General features: G+C 48.0%; 9 protein-coding genes across 9 annotated transcripts; all 9 read left to right on the top strand.

Annotated features, from left to right (window-relative positions):
- Positions 1-39: 39 nt before the first annotated feature.
- On the top strand, positions 40-1,236 carry LOC128199789 (cytochrome b-like). The gene is given in 1 exon segment (XM_052890960.1): positions 40-1,236. A coding segment is annotated over 1 exon segment (1,197 nt).
- Positions 1,237-7,383: 6,147 nt separating this feature from the next.
- On the top strand, positions 7,384-8,358 carry LOC128199783 (NADH-ubiquinone oxidoreductase chain 1-like). The gene is given in 1 exon segment (XM_052890954.1): positions 7,384-8,358. A coding segment is annotated over 1 exon segment (975 nt).
- Positions 8,359-8,571: 213 nt separating this feature from the next.
- LOC128199787 (NADH-ubiquinone oxidoreductase chain 2-like) lies at positions 8,572-9,618 on the top strand. The gene is given in 1 exon segment (XM_052890958.1): positions 8,572-9,618. A coding segment is annotated over 1 exon segment (1,047 nt).
- A 343-nt stretch (positions 9,619-9,961) lies between these two features.
- LOC128199778 (cytochrome c oxidase subunit 1-like) lies at positions 9,962-11,554 on the top strand. The gene is given in 1 exon segment (XM_052890949.1): positions 9,962-11,554. A coding segment is annotated over 1 exon segment (1,593 nt).
- Positions 11,555-11,699: 145 nt separating this feature from the next.
- Positions 11,700-12,404, top strand: LOC128199777 (cytochrome c oxidase subunit 2-like). Its single transcript, XM_052890948.1, is given in 1 exon segment — positions 11,700-12,404. A coding segment is annotated over 1 exon segment (705 nt).
- A 936-nt stretch (positions 12,405-13,340) lies between these two features.
- LOC128199782 (cytochrome c oxidase subunit 3-like) lies at positions 13,341-14,114 on the top strand. The gene is given in 1 exon segment (XM_052890953.1): positions 13,341-14,114. A coding segment is annotated over 1 exon segment (774 nt).
- A 789-nt stretch (positions 14,115-14,903) lies between these two features.
- Positions 14,904-16,271, top strand: LOC128199785 (NADH-ubiquinone oxidoreductase chain 4-like). Its single transcript, XM_052890956.1, is given in 1 exon segment — positions 14,904-16,271. A coding segment is annotated over 1 exon segment (1,368 nt).
- Positions 16,272-16,455: 184 nt separating this feature from the next.
- LOC128199791 (NADH-ubiquinone oxidoreductase chain 5-like) lies at positions 16,456-18,336 on the top strand (the record flags this gene model as incomplete). The annotated part of the gene is given in 1 exon segment (XM_052890962.1): positions 16,456-18,336. A coding segment is annotated over 1 exon segment (1,881 nt), but the record flags the coding sequence as incomplete, so codon positions are not given.
- A 43-nt stretch (positions 18,337-18,379) lies between these two features.
- On the top strand, positions 18,380-19,576 carry LOC128199788 (cytochrome b-like). The gene is given in 1 exon segment (XM_052890959.1): positions 18,380-19,576. A coding segment is annotated over 1 exon segment (1,197 nt).
- The last annotated feature ends 3,077 nt before the right edge of the window (positions 19,577-22,653 follow it).

Genomic DNA, 22,653 nt, shown 5'->3' with positions numbered 1-22,653 from the left:
GCTCTGCTAAGCCTGGCCAAAACTCCGGCCCCCCCCCCCATGGCAAGCCTCCGAAAAACCCACCCACTCCTAAAAATCGCTAACGATGCTCTCGTTGACCTGCCCGCTCCATCAAACATCTCAGTATGATGAAACTTTGGCTCTCTTCTCGGGCTATGTTTGATTGCCCAAATCCTTACAGGCCTTTTCTTAGCCATGCATTACACCGCCGACATTAACACGGCCTTCTCGTCCGTAGCCCACATTACCCGAGATGTTAATTACGGATGGTTAATCCGGGATATGCACGCCAACGGCGCATCTTTCTTCTTCATCTGCATCTACGCACACATCGGCCGAGGCCTCTACTACGGCTCTTACCTCTATAAAGAGACCTGAAATGTCGGAGTCGTCCTCTTACTTCTTGTAATAATAACTGCCTTCGTCGGGTACGTCCTACCCTGAGGACAAATATCATTTTGAGGCGCAACCGTAATTACCAACCTCCTCTCAGCAGTGCCATATGTCGGAAACACCCTTGTACAGTGAATTTGAGGGGGCTTCTCAGTAGACAACGCTACCCTCACCCGTTTCTTTGCCTTCCACTTCCTTTTCCCGTTTGTGATCGCAGGGGCTACTATGGTACACCTATTGTTCCTCCATCAAACCGGGTCAAATAACCCCCTTGGACTTAACTCAACTGGTGACAAGATCCCCTTCCACCCATACTTTTCTTACAAAGATCTTTTAGGGTTTGCTACTCTCCTAGTCGCACTCGCCACAATTGCACTTTTTACCCCCAACCTCCTAGGAGACCCCGACAATTTCACCCCCGCTAACCCCCTAGTAACTCCCCCTCATATCAAGCCCGAATGATACTTCTTGTTTGCTTACGCAATCTTGCGCTCCATCCCCGACAAACTTGGAGGCGTACTAGCCCTCCTTGCCTCCATTCTGGTCCTCTTGGTTGTTCCATTCCTCCACACGTGTAAACTACGCAGCTTAACCTTTCGTCCCCTCTCCCAATTCCTCTTCTGAACTCTAATCGCAAACGTCGCTATCCTCACCTGAATCGGTGGCATGCCAGTCGAAGACCCCTATATCATTATTGGCCAAATCGCATCCGTCCTATACTTCTCCATCTTCCTCATTTTCTTCCCCCTCGCAGGCTGATTAGAGAACAAGGCCCTAGGCTTGACATGCATTAGTAGCTCAGCGCCAGAGCGCCGGTCTTGTAAACCGGAGGTCGGAGGTTAAACCCCTCCCTACCGCTTATATGTACTTTTACATGATCATGTATTATCAGCATTAATTTATATTAAACATTTAATGGACATTCGTGAGCAATATTTGATTAATTTACAAATCATGTTTAAACTCCAACACATATCAAAACTAATAAAGGGTGTACATTAAGCATCAGAAAAGTCTCCCACACCTCTATTTAAGGGCAGGCGAAAGTTTAAGACCGAACACTCAGATCATTAGTTAAGTTACACGTTTATTCTGCATCCCATCAACTCTCACGTTTAAAGCGCAGTAAGAGCCGACCTACAAGCACATATCTTAAGGTCAACGGTTATTGAAGGTGAGGTGCAATTATCGTAGGGTAACACAGGGTGAATTATTCCCGGCATTTGGCTCCTATTTCAAGAACAATGATTGCTATCATTCCCCTCACTTTTACCGACGCTTACATAAGTTAATGCTCTAATAGCATACTCCTCGTTACCCACCAAGCCGGGCGTTCACTCTAACGAGCTAGGGGTTCTTTTTTTTTTTCCTTTTCCTCTGGCATTTCAGAGCGCACGCGGGTTTAACAGACAAGCGAGCGCATTTTCTCTTGCCCGCCCAAGGAAATTCCAATTTTTTAAAGATCTCTTAAGCTTTTTTTTTGCTTTTTTTTTTTTCAAGAGCATACGCGCTTGGAAATTTCCCTAAACTCGATGCGAAAGGTTATAAATGTCTTTCATCGAAAATCCCCCTACCCCCTTGCCCCAACAGCGCGGACCCCCCTGTTGGGGCCAGAAAAAAGTGAAGCAGCATCTGCTTCCTCCAACACTTTTTAGTCCCATACACGCTTCCTCCCAGCTAGAACCGGCCCCCCCCCCACGCCTGAGCCCTTATCTTCACCTGTCTCTTGTCACAGCCCACCCCTTTTAATTGACCGTACCGGCCCACGGCTGCAACCCCGCGACACTTCCAAAGCAACAAAGAGAGCCACCACCAACACCCACGCACAGACGATCAGCAAGATTCCCCCGCCCCCGTATGCTTCTGACACCCCTTCACTCTCTCCTTGTATCACACTCATCCCCGACTCCTCCCCTGCAAACCATCAAAAGGGGGGACCCTCCATACCTCCTTGGTATAAAGCCACCCCCGCAGCCACCACAAAGTACCCCCCTATACATTTAAGCACCGACCCCTCAGCCAAGCCTGAGGGGCGGGTCTCCGAACATAACGCCGCTGAGTAAGCGAACACAACCATCATCCCCCCCAAGTAAATTAAGAACAAAACTAAACATAAAAAGGTGCCCCCTAAACACATAATAAGCCCGCACCCCGCTGCTGCAGCCCCCACCACCCCAAGGCCTGCATAGAAAGGGGCGGGGCTAGCGGCAACCGCCACTACCCCCACCACTACGCCCAACATAAGTAAATACCCACAGTATAGCATAATTCTTGCCAGGATTTTAACCAGGACTAAAGGCATGAAAAGCCGTCGTTGTCATTCAACTACAGGAACCCCCTAGCCCCCCTCCACTCAGAGAGAAGAGATTTTAACTCCTACCGCTAACTCCCAAAGCTAGGGTTCTAAACTAAACTACTCTCTGCACCCTAAAATGGGCCTGTACACACCTCTGATTTTCAGCCCCCCCCGTTTAAGACCGAACACTCAGATCATTAGTTAAGTTACACGTTTATTCTGCATCCCATCAACTCTCACGTTTAAAGCGCAGTAAGAGCCGACCTACAAGCACATATCTTAAGGTCAACGGTTATTGAAGGTGAGGTGCAATTATCGTAGGGTAACACAGGGTGAATTATTCCCGGCATTTGGCTCCTATTTCAAGAACAATGATTGCTATCATTCCCCTCACTTTTACCGACGCTTACATAACTATATCTTTCCCCCCCGGAAGGGGGGGGGGGGGGGGGGGGTAGTAAAAAGTTAGTCAAAACAAGCACTGCTCTTGTGAAAACAAATATGGGCCCCTCCTCCCACAGGTGCTCAAAGTATAACATAATCCTTATAGGGTTTGGTAGAGCTATGAGACTTGAAAGGCCCGTCGATCGACGGGCCGCTTATGTACTTTTACATGATCATGTATTATCAGCATTAATTTATATTAAACATTTAATGGACATTCGTGAGCAATATTTGATTAATTTACAAATCATGTTTAAACTCCAACACATATCAAAACTAATAAAGGGTGTACATTAAGCATCAGAAAAGTCTCCCACACCTCTATTTAAGGGCAGGCGAAAGTTTAAGACCGAACACTCAGATCATTAGTTAAGTTACACGTTTATTCTGCATCCCATCAACTCTCACGTTTAAAGCGCAGTAAGAGCCGACCTACAAGCACATATCTTAAGGTCAACGGTTATTGAAGGTGAGGTGCAATTATCGTAGGGTAACACAGGGTGAATTATTCCCGGCATTTGGCTCCTATTTCAAGAACAATGATTGCTATCATTCCCCTCACTTTTACCGACGCTTACATAAGTTAATGCTCTAATAGCATACTCCTCGTTACCCACCAAGCCGGGCGTTCACTCTAACGAGCTAGGGGTTCTTTTTTTTTTTCCTTTTCCTCTGGCATTTCAGAGCGCACGCGGGTTTAACAGACAAGCGAGCGCATTTTCTCTTGCCCGCCCAAGGAAATTCCAATTTTTTAAAGATCTCTTAAGCTTTTTTTTTGCTTTTTTTTTTTTCAAGAGCATACGCGCTTGGAAATTTCCCTAAACTCGATGCGAAAGGTTATAAATGTCTTTCATCGAAAATCCCCCTCCCCCCTTGCCTCCCCAAAAATAATCAAAAACAACATTTGGCCCCTCCAAAAAATAATCAAAAGCAACATTTAGCCGACCCAAACAGTTGAACATCATCTGACATCTGCTTGTTCACAAGTAGACACTTACTTATGCTTTCACCCCAGGCCTGCGTAACAAGCACCAAACGACCCTGCGCACCTCATAATAACTCAACAGATACTCCTCCCCCCCCCCCGAAACAGCCGTTGCCTGTTTTATAGCTCCCCTAGTGACACCCCTTAACTCATGTATATATAGATACATGTTTTGGCCTACGCCCCCACCTGCCTTTTTATTAAACAGCCCCGGAACCTTAGCTAACTGCGCCCCCCCCCCCCCCCATTTTGTGCATACTTCGGCACCCCAGCCCTTTTGTTTGAAAACCTCCTACAATTTATACATGTAAACATACGTACACTTAAATACACACGCACATATGTGAGTAACCTGTGTCACGAACGAAACCTCCCGCTCCGACAGGAGCAAGAACTTTTTTAGGCCACTCTCGCTAGCGTAGTTTACTTAAAACGTAACACTGAAAATGTTGAAATGAGCCCTAGAAAGCTCCGCAAGCACAAAGGCTTGGTCCTGACTTTATTACCAGCTTTAGCCGAACTTACACATGCAAGTATCCGCACCCCTGTGAGAATGCCCTCAGTTCCCTGCCTGGGGACAAGGAGCTGGTATCAGGCACAATTTCAGCCCATGACACCTTGTTTAGCCACACCCCCAAGGGAACTCAGCAGTGATAGATTTTAAGCCATAAGTGAAAACTTGACTTAGTAAAAGCTATAGAGGGCCGGTAAAACTCGTGCCAGCCACCGCGGTTATACGAGAGGCCCAAGTTGATTATTTACGGCGTAAAGAGTGGTTAGGAAAAAATAAGTACTAAAGCCGAATGTTTTCAAAGCTGTTATACGCGCCCAAAAACGAGAAGTCCAACCACGAAAGTGGCTTTACTAAACCCTGAACCCACGAAAGCTAGGAAACAAACTGGGATTAGAAACCCCACTATGCCTAGCCGTAAACATTGATAGATCAACACAACCCCTATCCGCCCGGGAACTACAAGCACCAGCTTAAAACCCAAAGGACTTGGCGGTGCTTTAGATCCTACTAGAGGAGCCTGTTCTAGAACCGATAACCCCCGTTCAACCTCACCCTTCCTTGTTTCCCCCGCCTATATACCGCCGTCGTCAGCCCACCCTATGAAGGTTTAAAAGTAGGCTCAATTGGCACCGCCCAGAACGTCAGGCCGAGGTGTAGCGTATGGAAGGGGAAGAAATGGGCTACATTCCCTATCTTAGGGCACACGAATGGTGTGCTGAAACGCACATCTTGAAGGAGGATTTAGCAGTAAGCGGGAAGTAGAGCGTCCTGCTGAAATTGGCTCTGAAGCGCGCACATACCGCCCGTCACTCTCCCCAAAAATATCCCCTAATTATTTAAAACCTTAGAGCAATAAAGGGGAGGCAAGTCGTAACATGGTAAGTGTACCGGAAGGTGCACTTGGATTAATAATCAGGGCATAGCTAAGTTAGAAAAGCCTCTCCCTTACTCCGAGAAGTCCTCCGTGCAAATCGGATTGTCCTGACGCCGAACAGCTAGCCCACCTGAACAACTTCAACACACCCATATAAATACCCCTAAATATACAACCTAAAATAAAACAAATCATTTTACCCCCTTAGTATGGGCGACAGAAAAGGGAATAGGCGCGACAGAGACAGTACCGCAAGGGAACGCTGAAAGAGAAATGAAATAACCCAGTAAAGCACTGAAAAGCAGAGCTAAACCCTCGTACCTTTTGCATCATGATTTAGCCAGTGATTCTCAAGCAAAAAGATTTTTAGTTTGTTAACCCGAAACTAAGGGAGCTACTCCAAGACAGCCTAATAATAGGGCGCACCCGTCTCTGTTGCAAAAGAGTGGGACGAGCTTTGAGTAGAGGTGACAAACCTACCGAACTTAGTTATAGCTGGTTCCCCAAGAAATGAATAGTAGTTCAGCCTCCCGGATTCTCCCTTCACCTCAGTATAAACACATCCCTGATAGCCAAAGAAGCCGAGAGAGTTATTCAAAGGGGGTACAGCCCCTTTGAAACAAGACACAACTTTCCCAGGCGGGTAAAGATCATAATAGCACAAGGTAAGTAACTCTCGTGGGCCCGAAAGCAGCCACCCCCTGAAGAAAGCGTCTAAGCTCAGAACAATCTTACCCCTCCCCCAATCCTGATCATTTAATCTTATCCCCCTAAACTTATTGGGCCGTCCCATGCCTCCATGGGAGCGACCATGCTAATATGAGTAATAAGAGAGCCCCGGCCCTCTCCCCGCACGCATGTAAATCGGAATGGACCCCCCACCGAATATTAACGGCCCCAAACATAGAGGGCAGTGGACGATAAACCGAACAACAAGAAAACCCCCCAACCACCAACCGTTAACCCAACACAGGCGTGCCCCTAGGGAAAAACTAAAAGGGGGAGAAGGAACTCGGCAAACACATCAAGCCTCGCCTGTTTACCAAAAACATCGCCTCTTGCAAATAATGAATAAGAGGTCCCGCCTGCCCTGTGACTATAAGTTTAACGGCCGCGGTATTTTGACCGCGCGAAGGTAGCGCAATCACTTGTCTTTTAAATGGAGACCTGTATGAATGGCACAACGAGGGCTTAGCTGTCTCCTCCCCTAAGTTAATGAAATTGATCTCCCCGTGCAGAAGCGGGGATAAATACATAAGACGAGAAGACCCTATGAAGCTTTAGACGTAAGGTAGCCCAAACTACAATGACCCCCTGATAAGGAGACAAACCAAAAGGACCTCTACCCCAATGTCTTTGGTTGGGGCGACCGCGGGGTAAGAAAAAACCCCCACGTGGAACGGGAGTACAACTCCTTAAACTCAGAGCCACAGCTCTAAGAAACAAAATTTTTGACCTAAAGATCCGGCAATGCCGATCAACGGACCGAGTTACTCTAGGGATAACAGCGCAATCCCCTTTTAGAGACCATATCAACAAGGGGGTTTACGACCTCGATGTTGGATCAGGACATCCTATTGGTGCAGCAGCTATTAAGGGTTCGTTTGTTCAACGATTAAAGTCCTACGTGATCTGAGTTCAGACCGGAGCAATCCAGGTCAGTTTCTATCTATGATATACCCTTTTCTAGTACGAAAGGACCGAAAAGGGAGGGTCACTATATTTTATACACCCTGCCCCCACCTAATGAAAACAACTAAAATAGACAAGGGGGTATGTCTTCCCCGCCAGAGAAAATGGCATGTTGGGGTGGCAGAGCCCGGCAAATGCAAAAGACCTAAGCCCTTTCCACAGAGGTTCAAGTCCTCTCCTTAACTATGCTCTCAACGCTTATGACACAAATTGTGAACCCCTTGGCCTTTATTGTTCCCGTCTTATTGGCTGTCGCGTTCCTTACCTTGCTTGAACGAAAAGTGCTTGGCTACATACAGCTGCGCAAAGGCCCTAATATTGTTGGCCCCTACGGCCTCCTCCAACCAATCGCAGACGGTCTCAAATTATTTATTAAAGAGCCCGTTCGGCCCTCTACTTCTTCCCCCCTGTTATTTTTGCTCGCCCCCATCCTAGCGCTTACTTTAGCCCTTGCACTTTGAGCCCCCCTGCCCCTCCCTCATCCAGTTATTGACCTTAACCTGGGCGCACTATTCGTCCTAGCCCTCTCCAGCCTAGCAGTTTATGCTATCCTCGGTTCAGGGTGAGCCTCTAACTCAAAATACGCCCTTGTCGGCGCCCTACGTGCCGTCGCCCAAACCATCTCTTATGAAGTTAGCCTCGGCCTAATCCTACTAAGTGTAATTATTTTCGCTGGCGGCTTCACACTACAAACCTTCAACGTCGCGCAAGAAAGTGTCTGACTAGTACTGCCTGCTTGACCATTGGCCGCAATATGATACATCTCCACCCTCGCAGAAACAAACCGGGCCCCCTTCGACCTCACAGAAGGGGAGTCCGAACTAGTTTCAGGCTTCAACGTCGAATACGCAGGGGGACCCTTCGCCCTATTTTTTCTGGCCGAATACTCTAATATCTTACTTATGAATACCCTCTCAACAATCCTATTCTTAGGGGCCTCCCACATCCCTTCTTTACCCGGTCTAACCACCACAAACCTCATGATGAAGGCCGCCCTTCTCTCCGTTGTGTTCCTTTGAGTCCGAGCATCCTACCCCCGCTTCCGTTACGATCAACTTATACATCTTATCTGAAAAAACTTCCTCCCCCTGACCCTAGGACTGGTTATTTGACACCTGTCCCTCCCAATCGCGCTTACGGGGCTCCCCCCTCAATTTTAAGCCCGGAGCTGTGCCTGAAACAAAGGGTCACTTTGATAGAGTGAATCATGAGGGATAAAACCCCTCCGCCTCCTTAGAAAATGGGGACTTGAACCCAACCTGAAGAGATCAAAACTCTTTGTGCTTCCACCTACACTACAATCTAGTAAGATCAGCTAAACAAGCTTTTGGGCCCATACCCCAAACATGTGGGTTAAACCCCTTCTTTTACTAATGAGCCCCTATGTCTTAGCCCTTCTATTATTTAGCCTCGGCCTAGGAACTACAATAACCTTCGCAAGCTCCCACTGATTGCTAGCCTGAGTAGGCCTCGAAATTAATACCCTCGCGATTATTCCCCTAATAACACAAAATCACCACCCCCGAGCAGTTGAGGCGGCCACCAAATATTTCCTCATCCAAGCTGCTGCTGCTGCCGTACTACTTTTTGCTGGTACAACAAATGCCTGACTCACCGGGCAATGAGAAATCCAACAGGCCGCCCACCCCTTCCCAATTACTGTCATCACCCTCGCCCTCGCCCTTAAACTCGGACTTGCCCCCCTACATTCTTGAGTGCCTGAAGTACTTCAGGGCTTGAACCTATCCACAGGACTAGTTTTAGCCACCTGACAAAAACTAGCCCCTCTCGCTCTCCTCCTCCAAATCCAGCCCCCCAACTCCTCCCTTCTCATTTTTTTGGGCTTAGCATCCACCCTTATCGGGGGCTGAGGGGGCCTAAACCAAACCCAGCTCCGCAAAATCCTCGCCTACTCCTCCACCGCTCAACTAGGCTGAATAGTTCTAGTCCTACAATTTGCCCCTTCTCTAACCACCCTCGCTGTATCAGTGTACATCACCGCCGCAGCCGCAACATTCCTGACCCTAAAACTAGCCAAAGCCACAAACATTAATATACTAGCCATCTCCTGAGCAAAAGCACCAGCACTCGTGGCCCTCACCCCCCTTGTGCTTCTATCTCTGGGGGGCCTCCCTCCCATGACAGGATTTATACCCAAGTGATTAATCCTCCAAGAACTCTCTAAGCAAGAACTAGCCCCTGCCGCTACCCTCGCGGCGCTTACTGCGCTCCTTAGTCTCTACTACTACCTCCGACTTACATACGCCATAACCCTCACTATATTCCCAAATAATCTTACGGGCACACCCCCTTGACGCCTGCGACCCCGTCAACTCACACTTCCCCTAGCTTGCCTGGCCATCGCCACTATTTCACTACTACCCCTTACCCCCGCGGCAGTAGCCCTGGTAGCCCTATAAGGAACTTAGGTTAGCAAAAGACCAAGAGCCTTCAAAGCCCTAAGCGGGGGTGAAAATCCCCCAGTCCCTGATAAGGCTTGCGGGGCACTATCCCACAGCTCCTGTATGCAAAACAGGTACTTTAATTAAGCTAAAGCCTTTCTAGGCGGGTAGGCTTCGATCCTACAAACTTTTAGTTAACAGCTAAACGCCCAAACCAGTGAGCATCCGTCTACCTTCCCCCGCCTGTAGGGCGGGAAGGCGGGGGAAGCCCCGGTAGACGTTAGTCTGCTACTTCAGATTTGCAGTCTGACATGTAAAAACACTTCAAGGCTTGATAAGAAGAGGACTCAAACCTCTGTTCATGGGGTTACAGTCCACCGCTTTAAACTCAGCCATCCTATCTGTGGCCATCACACGTTGATTTTTCTCTACCAACCATAAAGACATCGGCACTCTCTACTTAATCTTCGGCGCCTGAGCCGGGATAGTGGGTACCGCCCTTAGCCTGCTCATTCGAGCAGAACTTAGCCAGCCTGGCGCTTTACTGGGGGACGACCAAATTTATAATGTAATTGTTACCGCTCACGCCTTCGTAATAATTTTCTTTATGGTTATACCCATCATAATCGGAGGCTTCGGAAACTGACTTATCCCCCTCATGATCGGGGCCCCCGATATGGCTTTCCCACGAATAAACAACATAAGCTTCTGACTCCTTCCTCCCTCCTTCCTCCTCTTGCTAGCCTCTTCAGGCGTAGAGGCCGGTGCCGGCACCGGGTGAACCGTCTACCCCCCTCTCTCTGGAAACTTAGCCCACGCAGGTGCATCCGTTGACTTAACTATTTTTTCCTTACATTTAGCCGGCATTTCTTCTATCTTAGGCGCAATTAACTTTATCACAACAATTATTAATATGAAGCCTCCCGCCATCTCTCAATACCAAACACCCCTCTTCGTGTGGGCCGTGTTAATTACTGCCGTTCTTCTACTTCTTTCGCTTCCTGTACTAGCTGCTGGCATCACTATGCTCCTCACGGACCGGAACCTTAACACCACCTTCTTCGACCCCGCCGGCGGGGGAGATCCAATCCTTTACCAACACCTCTTCTGATTCTTTGGGCACCCCGAAGTCTACATTCTTATTCTCCCCGGGTTCGGCATGATCTCCCACATTGTAGCATACTACGCCGGTAAGCAGGAACCTTTCGGCTACATAGGTATAGTCTGAGCTATAATAGCCATCGGGCTCCTTGGCTTCATTGTGTGAGCTCACCACATATTCACAGTGGGCATGGATGTGGACACACGCGCCTATTTTACATCCGCCACAATAATCATCGCCATCCCCACAGGCGTAAAAGTCTTTAGCTGATTAGCAACCCTCCATGGCGGGACAATCAAATGGGAGGCCCCCCTTCTCTGAGCCCTCGGATTTATTTTCCTATTTACAGTGGGTGGCCTAACAGGCATCGTCCTGGCCAACTCGTCCCTGGACATTGTCCTTCATGACACTTACTACGTAGTAGCACATTTCCATTATGTACTTTCTATGGGCGCCGTTTTCGCTATTGTTGCCGCTTTCGTACACTGGTTCCCCCTATTCACAGGGTACACTTTACACTCCGTTTGAACAAAAATTCACTTCATAGTTATGTTCATCGGAGTAAACCTGACCTTCTTCCCCCAACATTTCTTAGGGCTAGCCGGAATGCCCCGGCGATACTCAGACTACCCCGACGCATACACCCTGTGAAACACCGTGTCCTCCATTGGGTCCCTAGTTTCTTTGGTCGCCGTCATCATATCCCTATTTATTATTTGAGAAGCATTCGCTGCTAAACGTGAAGTATCCTCCGTAGAACTCACCACAACTAATGTAGAGTGGCTCCACGGCTGCCCCCCACCATACCACACATTTGAAGAACCCGCATTTGTGCAGGTTCATTGCAACTAACGAGGAAGGGAGGAGTTGAACCCCCATAAATTGGTTTCAAGCCAACCACATGGCCGTTCTGTCACTTTCTTAAAGACACTAGTAAAATTTAATTACGTGGCCTTGTCAGGGCCAGGTTGTGAGCTAACTCCTCACGTGTCTTATCATGGCCTTTCCCTCCCAGCTCGGTTTCCAAGATGCTGCTTCTCCTGTGATAGAAGAACTTCTTCACTTTCATGACCACGCTTTAATGATTGTCTTTATAATTAGCACTCTAGTCCTTTATTTCATTGTCGCCCTAGTTACTTCTAGCTTAACTAATAAGTTCATCCTTGATTCCCAGGAAATTGAAATTATCTGAACTGTCCTCCCAGCAATTATCCTTATCTTAATTGCCCTCCCCTCCCTCCGCATTCTTTACCTTATAGACGAAATTAACGACCCCCACCTAACCATCAAAGCCATGGGACATCAATGGTACTGAAGCTACGAATATACTGACTACGAAAACCTTGAGTTCGACTCTTACATAATCCCCACGCAAGACCTGGCCCCCGGGCAATTCCGCCTCCTAGAAGCAGACCACCGAATGATTACCCCCGTCGAATCCCCAATCCGAGTTCTGGTCTCTGCGGAGGACGTCCTCCACTCCTGAGCAGTCCCATCCCTGGGTGTTAAAATAGACGCCGTACCCGGCCGACTAAACCAAACAGCCTTTATTACATCTCGCCCCGGCGTCTTCTACGGACAGTGCTCAGAAATCTGCGGCGCAAACCACAGCTTTATGCCCATCGTAGTTGAAGCAGTCCCCCTGCAACAATTTGAGGACTGGTCCACCCTAATACTCCAAGATGCCTCGCTAAGAAGCTAAACAGGGCCTAGCGTTAGCCTTTTAAGCTAAAGATTGGTGACTCCCAACCACCCTTAACGACATGCCCCAAAATTTCCATGCCAGTTGTTTTGCAATACTAATCCTCAGTCTTATGCTGTACTTTACTACAGGTCATGCCAAAATTATGGGGCACACAAACTCCCCTAAACCCTCCCCTTGACCCACAAAATTTCTTAGCTGACAAAAATGAACTTGACCTTGATCCTAGGCCTCTTCGACCAATTTTTTACTCCTTATTTCCTCGGCGTACCCCTTCTAGCAGTTGCTATCGCAGCGCCGTGAGTACTGTTCCCAAAGCCCTCTAATCGCGTAATCCACAGCCGATCCCTTGTGGCCCAAAACTCTTTCGTTTTGAGCTTTACAAAGCAAATTCTCCTCCCCTTGAACGTTGGCGCCCATAAGTGAGCACTGCTACTTACCGTACTTATAATTAATCTTATTACTCTAAACTTACTCGGGCTTCTCCCTTACACCTTCACCCCCACCACCCAGCTGCCTCTTAATATGGGGTTCGCCATCCCTTTGTGACTAGCTACAGTCGTGATCGGACTCCGGAACCAACCAACGATTGCGTTAGGCCACCTCCTACCAGAAGGCACCCCCGCCCCTTTAATCCCCGTCTTAATTATTATTGAAACAATTAGCTTATTTGTCCGACCCTTTGCATTAGGCGTCCGACTAACAGCAAACCTAGCAGCCGGACACCTCTTAATTCAACTCCTGTCGTCCGCCACTCTTTTCCTTATTAATCAAATATGACCTGTAGCAATCCTAACCGGCCTAGTGATAGTACTCCTAACTCTTCTTGAACTAGCAGTAGCGGCCATTCAAGCCTACGTATTCGTTCTACTTCTTTCGCTCTACCTCCAAGAAAACACCTAAACGCTGCCCGAAGAGCCCTCCCCCAAATAAATAATGGCCCACCAAGCACACGCATACCACATAGTTGACCCCAGCCCTTGACCCTTAACAGGCGCAATCGCCGCCCTCCTAATAACATCGGGCCTTGCAATCTGATTTCACCAACACTCCACCCCCCTTATAGCCCTCGGCATGGTCCTCCTGCTGCTCACGATATACCAGTGATGGCGTGATATTATCCGGGAAAGCACTTTTCAAGGACACCACACACCTCCCGTTCAAAAGGGCTTACGATATGGTATAATTTTATTTATCACCTCGGAGGTCTTCTTCTTCTTAGGGTTTTTTTGGGCCTTTTACCATGCCAGTCTCGCCCCCACCCCCGAGCTGGGAGGCTGCTGACCCCCAACAGGTATTTTTACCCTCGACCCACTCGAAGTCCCCCTACTTAACACAGCAGTCCTGCTTGCCTCTGGAGTCACAGTCACTTGGGCCCACCATAGCATGATAGAAGGCAAGCGCAAGCAGGCGGTTCACTCTTTAACCATCACAATTATCCTCGGCTTCTATTTTACACTCCTCCAAGCAATAGAATATGTAGACGCCCCCTTCGCAATTAGTGACGGGGTCTACGGTGCCACCTTCTTTGTAGCAACCGGCTTCCATGGGCTTCATGTCATCATTGGATCAGCCTTCTTAGCAGTTTGTCTTCTCCGCCAAGTTAAACATCACTTTACGTCTGAACACCACTTCGGATTTGAAGCCGCCGCCTGATACTGACACTTCGTGGACGTTGTTTGATTATTCCTCTATGTCTCCATCTACTGATGAGGCTCATAATCTTTCTAGTACTAACTAGTATAAGTGGCTTCCAACCACCCGGTCTTGGTTAAACCCCAAGGAAAGATAATGAATTTAGTCATAACTATTATTGCAATTGCTAGCCTCCTCTCTGTTATTCTCGCTACCGTCTCATTTTACCTCCCCCAAATATCACCAGACTCTGAAAAGCTCTCACCCTACGAGTGCGGCTTTGACCCCCTGGGATCTGCCCGCCTGCCCTTCTCCCTCCGATTTTTCCTCATCGCCATTCTCTTTCTCCTGTTTGACCTAGAAATCGCACTCCTCCTCCCTCTCCCCTGAGGAGATCAACTGGCCTCCCCCCTTGTATCTTTTTCGTGAGCAGTTGCGCTTTTAACCCTCCTTACTCTTGGCCTAATATACGAGTGGGCACAAGACGGCCTCGAATGGGCTGAATAGGCAATTAGTTTAATAAAAACATTTGGTTTCGGCCCAAAAGCTTGTGGTTTAAGTCCGCAATCACCTAATGACACCTGTCCAATTTACCTTCTCTTCAGCATTTATTCTAGGGCTGACAGGCCTCGTGTTCCATCGAACACACCTCCTATCAGCACTTTTATGTCTTGAAAGCATAATGCTCTCCCTGTATATTGCTCTCTCCATCTGAAGCTTGAGCATGAGCTCCACTAGCTCTTCTGCTTTACCCCTATTCCTTCTAGCCATCTCAGCTTGTGAAGCAAGCGCAGGCCTCGCCCTTCTAGTAGCCACTGCCCGCACACACGGCACCGACCGCCTACAAAGCCTTAACCTCTTACAATGCTAAAGATCCTTGTCCCAACCCTCATGCTAATTCCCACAACCTGGCTTGTTCCCGCCAAATGATTGTGGCCCTCAACTCTCACGTACAGCCTAATGATTGCAGTAACTAGCTTCGCCTGATTTAAGAGCACCTCAGAGGTCGGGTGAACAACCCTGAACTCCTACATAGCTACTGACCCCTTATCAACCCCCTTGCTCGTGCTCACATGCTGGCTTTTGCCTCTTATGATTCTTGCAAGCCAACACCACATGGGCACTGAGCCCCTAAATCGTCAACGAGTCTATATCACCCTCCTGACCTCCCTCCAGTTTTTTCTTATTTTAGCCTTCAGCGCCACCGAACTTATTATATTCTACGTAATATTTGAAGCTACTCTACTCCCCACACTAATAATCATCACCCGATGAGGAAACCAGGCTGAACGCTTAAATGCGGGAGTATACTTCTTATTCTACACATTAGCAAGCTCCCTCCCGCTTCTTGTTGCACTCCTAATCCTCCAAAACACTAGCGGTACACTCTCCCTTCTAACCTTGCAATATATAAACCCCCTGAGCCTAACAACATACGCAGACAAGCTATGGTGAGCCAGCTGCCTCCTCGCATTTTTAGTAAAAATACCTCTTTATGGAGTCCATTTATGGCTACCCAAAGCCCATGTTGAAGCCCCCGTCGCAGGCTCAATGATTCTTGCTGCCGTACTCCTAAAGCTAGGGGGTTACGGTATAATGCGAATAATGTTGATTCTCGAACCCCTCACAAAGGAAATACTCTATCCCTTTATTGTCTTCGCACTCTGAGGTGTTGTAATAACGAGCTCAATTTGTCTCCGCCAAACAGACCTTAAATCGCTAATCGCTTATTCCTCAGTTAGTCATATGGGCCTTGTAGTGGCTAGCATTCTCGTGCAAACCCCGTGAGGCTTTGCAGGAGCACTAATTCTTATGATCGCCCACGGCCTCACATCCTCCGCCCTTTTCTGTTTAGCAAACACTAACTACGAACGTATCCACAGCCGAAGTATTCTTCTAGCCCGGGGCCTTCAGGCGGTCCTACCTTTAATAGCTACATGGTGATTCTTCGCTAGCCTAGCTAACTTGGCCCTTCCTCCCCTCCCTAACCTCATGGGAGAACTAATGATTATTACCTCACTAATTAACTGGTCCTCTTGAACCTTAATGCTTACTGGAGCGGGGGTGCTTATCACCGCCAGCTACTCATTGTACATGTTTATCACAACCCAGCGGGGGCCCCTGCCCAATCACCTAATTGCCCTGGACCCCTCACACACTCGGGAACACCTAATTATGGCCCTGCACCTCCTCCCCCTTATTTTACTCATCCTTAAACCTCACCTAATCTGAGGGTGAATCAACTGTAGGTATCGTTTAAAAAAGACATTAGATTGTGATTCTAAAAATAAGGGTTAAAACCCCTTTACCCACCGAGAGGGGCTGGCAGCAACGGGGACTGCTAATCTCCGTCCCCTTGGTTGAACTCCAGGGCCCACTCGACCCGCTTCTGAAGGATAACAGCACATCCATTGGTCTTAGGAACCAAAAACTCTTGGTGCAAATCCAAGTAGTAGCTGTGTCCTTCCCTGCATCTCTCATAACGTCTAGCCTCCTCATTATCTTTTCCCTTTTAACACTGCCTCTAATCACTAGCTTACTCTCTGCCCCAGTAAAACCAATTTGAGCAGTAACACACGTCAAACCCGCCGTCAAGACAGCATTCTTTGTAAGTCTCCTCCCCTTATTCCTTTTTCTTAACCACGGCATAGAAGAAGTTATCTCCACCTGAACTTTAATAGACACCCTAACATTTGACGTAACTATTAGCCTTAAATTCGATCACTACTCACTTATCTTCACACCCGTGGCTTTGTACGTAACCTGGTCGATTCTAGAATTTGCAACCTGGTACATGAGCGATGACCCCGACATGGGCCGATTCTTTAAGTACCTCTTGATTTTCCTCATCGCAATAATTGTGCTAGTTACAGCTAATAACCTCTTTCAACTTTTCATCGGCTGGGAAGGCGTCGGCATCATATCTTTCCTCCTTATCGGCTGGTGGTCCGGCCGAGCCGACGCCAACACAGCCGCCCTCCAAGCAGTTGTTTATAACCGAGTGGGGGACATCGGACTAATTTTTGCCATGGCCTGAATAGCCACAAGCTGCAACTCCTGGGACATGGAGCAGATTTTTATCACAATCCAACATTTCAACGTAACTCCCCCTGCTTTAGGATTAATTATTGCCGCTGCTGGAAAGTCCGCCCAATTCGGCCTCCATCCGTGACTCCCCTCTGCTATAGAGGGCCCAACACCAGTATCCGCCCTCCTTCACTCCAGCACCATAGTAGTTGCCGGTATTTTCCTCCTTATCCGCATGAGCCCCCTACTCGAAAAAAGCCCAATCGCTCTAACCCTCTGCCTATGTCTGGGAGCATTAACAGCTATGTTTGCAGCCTGCTGCGCTCTAACCCATAACGACCTCAAAAAGATTATTGCATTCTCTACATCCAGCCAACTCGGCCTTATGATAGTCACTATCGGCCTCAACCAACCACAACTCGCCTTCCTTCACATCTGCATGCATGCATTTTTTAAAGCCATACTTTTCCTCTGCTCCGGATCAATTATCCACAGTCTACAAGGTGAACAAGACATCCGAAAGATGGGCGCCATTCAACACCAGACCCCCTGAACTTCTTCCTGCTTTACTATCGGCACTCTTGCCCTCACCGGCATGCCTTTCCTCGCTGGCTTCTTCTCTAAAGACGCTATTATTGAAGCAATAAACACTTCCTACCTAAACACTGGGGCCCTACTACTTACCCTTATTGCCACGGCTTTCACAGCCGTCTACAGCATCCGCCTAATCTACTTCGTGCACCGAGGCAGCCCCCGGTGTATAGCTATCGCCCCTATCGGCGAGGTAGACCCCGAAGTTATTAACCCCCTTAAACGGCTTGCATGAGGAAGTATCCTCGCAGGCCTATGCATTACCTTAAATGTCATTCCCCTCAAAACCCCCGTAATGTCTATGCCTCCTCTCCTCAAACTGACCGCCCTCGCCCTTTCAATTTTAGGCCTCCTTATTGCACTCTGAGTTATCGCCCCCTCAGCCACACCCGCCCAAACTACCCTTTTTCCCACCCCCCACCACTTCACTAGCTTACTCGGGTATTACCCCGCCATCGTTCACCGAGCTACCCCCAAACTGTCATTGTTATGAGGTCAAACGGCCGCCAACCAAACAATTGACCAATGCTGACTAGAAGCAGTCGGACCCAAAGCCACTACAACCCTTAACAAACCCCTAATTACTGCCACAAGCAACACCCCGGAGGGCTACACAAATTTAGCTTTCCTCCTCCTCCTCTTAGACGTCGCCTTAGTGTGCGCAATATTTATCGCTTAGCAGAGCTCTGCTAAGCCTGGCCAAAACTCCGGCCCCCCCCCCCATGGCAAGCCTCCGAAAAACCCACCCACTCCTAAAAATCGCTAACGATGCTCTCGTTGACCTGCCCGCTCCATCAAACATCTCAGTATGATGAAACTTTGGCTCTCTTCTCGGGCTATGTTTGATTGCCCAAATCCTTACAGGCCTTTTCTTAGCCATGCATTACACCGCCGACATTAACACGGCCTTCTCGTCCGTAGCCCACATTACCCGAGATGTTAATTACGGATGGTTAATCCGGGATATGCACGCCAACGGCGCATCTTTCTTCTTCATCTGCATCTACGCACACATCGGCCGAGGCCTCTACTACGGCTCTTACCTCTATAAAGAGACCTGAAATGTCGGAGTCGTCCTCTTACTTCTTGTAATAATAACTGCCTTCGTCGGGTACGTCCTACCCTGAGGACAAATATCATTTTGAGGCGCAACCGTAATTACCAACCTCCTCTCAGCAGTGCCATATGTCGGAAACACCCTTGTACAGTGAATTTGAGGGGGCTTCTCAGTAGACAACGCTACCCTCACCCGTTTCTTTGCCTTCCACTTCCTTTTCCCGTTTGTGATCGCAGGGGCTACTATGGTACACCTATTGTTCCTCCATCAAACCGGGTCAAATAACCCCCTTGGACTTAACTCAACTGGTGACAAGATCCCCTTCCACCCATACTTTTCTTACAAAGATCTTTTAGGGTTTGCTACTCTCCTAGTCGCACTCGCCACAATTGCACTTTTTACCCCCAACCTCCTAGGAGACCCCGACAATTTCACCCCCGCTAACCCCCTAGTAACTCCCCCTCATATCAAGCCCGAATGATACTTCTTGTTTGCTTACGCAATCTTGCGCTCCATCCCCGACAAACTTGGAGGCGTACTAGCCCTCCTTGCCTCCATTCTGGTCCTCTTGGTTGTTCCATTCCTCCACACGTGTAAACTACGCAGCTTAACCTTTCGTCCCCTCTCCCAATTCCTCTTCTGAACTCTAATCGCAAACGTCGCTATCCTCACCTGAATCGGTGGCATGCCAGTCGAAGACCCCTATATCATTATTGGCCAAATCGCATCCGTCCTATACTTCTCCATCTTCCTCATTTTCTTCCCCCTCGCAGGCTGATTAGAGAACAAGGCCCTAGGCTTGACATGCATTAGTAGCTCAGCGCCAGAGCGCCGGTCTTGTAAACCGGAGGTCGGAGGTTAAACCCCTCCCTACCGCTTATATGTACTTTTACATGATCATGTATTATCAGCATTAATTTATATTAAACATTTAATGGACATTCGTGAGCAATATTTGATTAATTTACAAATCATGTTTAAACTCCAACACATATCAAAACTAATAAAGGGTGTACATTAAGCATCAGAAAAGTCTCCCACACCTCTATTTAAGGGCAGGCGAAAGTTTAAGACCGAACACTCAGATCATTAGTTAAGTTACACGTTTATTCTGCATCCCATCAACTCTCACGTTTAAAGCGCAGTAAGAGCCGACCTACAAGCACATATCTTAAGGTCAACGGTTATTGAAGGTGAGGTGCAATTATCGTAGGGTAACACAGGGTGAATTATTCCCGGCATTTGGCTCCTATTTCAAGAACAATGATTGCTATCATTCCCCTCACTTTTACCGACGCTTACATAAGTTAATGCTCTAATAGCATACTCCTCGTTACCCACCAAGCCGGGCGTTCACTCTAACGAGCTAGGGGTTCTTTTTTTTTTTCCTTTTCCTCTGGCATTTCAGAGCGCACGCGGGTTTAACAGACAAGCGAGCGCATTTTCTCTTGCCCGCCCAAGGAAATTCCAATTTTTTAAAGATCTCTTAAGCTTTTTTTTTGCTTTTTTTTTTTTCAAGAGCATACGCGCTTGGAAATTTCCCTAAACTCGATGCGAAAGGTTATAAATGTCTTTCATCGAAAATCCCCCTACCCCCTTGCCCCAACAGCGCGGACCCCCCTGTTGGGGCCAGAAAAAAGTGAAGCAGCATCTGCTTCCTCCAACACTTTTTAGTCCCATACACGCTTCCTCCCAGCTAGAACCGGCCCCCCCCCCACGCCTGAGCCCTTATCTTCACCTGTCTCTTGTCACAGCCCACCCCTTTTAATTGACCGTACCGGCCCACGGCTGCAACCCCGCGACACTTCCAAAGCAACAAAGAGAGCCACCACCAACACCCACGCACAGACGATCAGCAAGATTCCCCCGCCCCCGTATGCTTCTGACACCCCTTCACTCTCTCCTTGTATCACACTCATCCCCGACTCCTCCCCTGCAAACCATCAAAAGGGGGGACCCTCCATACCTCCTTGGTATAAAGCCACCCCCGCAGCCACCACAAAGTACCCCCCTATACATTTAAGCACCGACCCCTCAGCCAAGCCTGAGGGGCGGGTCTCCGAACATAACGCCGCTGAGTAAGCGAACACAACCATCATCCCCCCCAAGTAAATTAAGAACAAAACTAAACATAAAAAGGTGCCCCCTAAACACATAATAAGCCCGCACCCCGCTGCTGCAGCCCCCACCACCCCAAGGCCTGCATAGAAAGGGGCGGGGCTAGCGGCAACCGCCACTACCCCCACCACTACGCCCAACATAAGTAAATACCCACAGTATAGCATAATTCTTGCCAGGATTTTAACCAGGACTAAAGGCATGAAAAGCCGTCGTTGTCATTCAACTACAGGAACCCCCTAGCCCCCCTCCACTCAGAGAGAAGAGATTTTAACTCCTACCGCTAACTCCCAAAGCTAGGGTTCTAAACTAAACTACTCTCTGCACCCTAAAATGGGCCTGTACACACCTCTGATTTTCAGCCCCCCCCGTTTAAGACCGAACACTCAGATCATTAGTTAAGTTACACGTTTATTCTGCATCCCATCAACTCTCACGTTTAAAGCGCAGTAAGAGCCGACCTACAAGCACATATCTTAAGGTCAACGGTTATTGAAGGTGAGGTGCAATTATCGTAGGGTAACACAGGGTGAATTATTCCCGGCATTTGGCTCCTATTTCAAGAACAATGATTGCTATCATTCCCCTCACTTTTACCGACGCTTACATAACTATATCTTTCCCCCCCGGAAGGGGGGGGGGGGGGGGGGGGTAGTAAAAAGTTAGTCAAAACAAGCACTGCTCTTGTGAAAACAAATATGGGCCCCTCCTCCCACAGGTGCTCAAAGTATAACATAATCCTTATAGGGTTTGGTAGAGCTATGAGACTTGAAAGGCCCGTCGATCGACGGGCCGCTTATGTACTTTTACATGATCATGTATTATCAGCATTAATTTATATTAAACATTTAATGGACATTCGTGAGCAATATTTGATTAATTTACAAATCATGTTTAAACTCCAACACATATCAAAACTAATAAAGGGTGTACATTAAGCATCAGAAAAGTCTCCCACACCTCTATTTAAGGGCAGGCGAAAGTTTAAGACCGAACACTCAGATCATTAGTTAAGTTACACGTTTATTCTGCATCCCATCAACTCTCACGTTTAAAGCGCAGTAAGAGCCGACCTACAAGCACATATCTTAAGGTCAACGGTTATTGAAGGTGAGGTGCAATTATCGTAGGGTAACACAGGGTGAATTATTCCCGGCATTTGGCTCCTATTTCAAGAACAATGATTGCTATCATTCCCCTCACTTTTACCGACGCTTACATAAGTTAATGCTCTAATAGCATACTCCTCGTTACCCACCAAGCCGGGCGTTCACTCTAACGAGCTAGGGGTTCTTTTTTTTTTTCCTTTTCCTCTGGCATTTCAGAGCGCACGCGGGTTTAACAGACAAGCGAGCGCATTTTCTCTTGCCCGCCCAAGGAAATTCCAATTTTTTAAAGATCTCTTAAGCTTTTTTTTTGCTTTTTTTTTTTTCAAGAGCATACGCGCTTGGAAATTTCCCTAAACTCGATGCGAAAGGTTATAAATGTCTTTCATCGAAAATCCCCCTCCCCCCTTGCCTCCCCAAAAATAATCAAAAACAACATTTGGCCCCTCCAAAAAATAATCAAAAGCAACATTTAGCCGACCCAAACAGTTGAACATCATCTGACATCTGCTTGTTCACAAGTAGACACTTACTTATGCTTTCACCCCAGGCCTGCGTAACAAGCACCAAACGACCCTGCGCACCTCATAATAACTCAACAGATACTCCTCCCCCCCCCCCGAAACAGCCGTTGCCTGTTTTATAGCTCCCCTAGTGACACCCCTTAACTCATGTATATATAGATACATGTTTTGGCCTACGCCCCCACCTGCCT

This window comes from Bicyclus anynana, unplaced genomic scaffold (genome assembly GCF_947172395.1).
Source record: "Bicyclus anynana unplaced genomic scaffold, ilBicAnyn1.1 scaffold_80, whole genome shotgun sequence".
Classification (NCBI taxonomy): domain Eukaryota; kingdom Metazoa; phylum Arthropoda; class Insecta; order Lepidoptera; family Nymphalidae; genus Bicyclus; species Bicyclus anynana.
The sequence above is the reverse complement of the archived record's forward strand: the minus strand, read 5'-3'. Positions and strand labels throughout refer to the sequence as shown.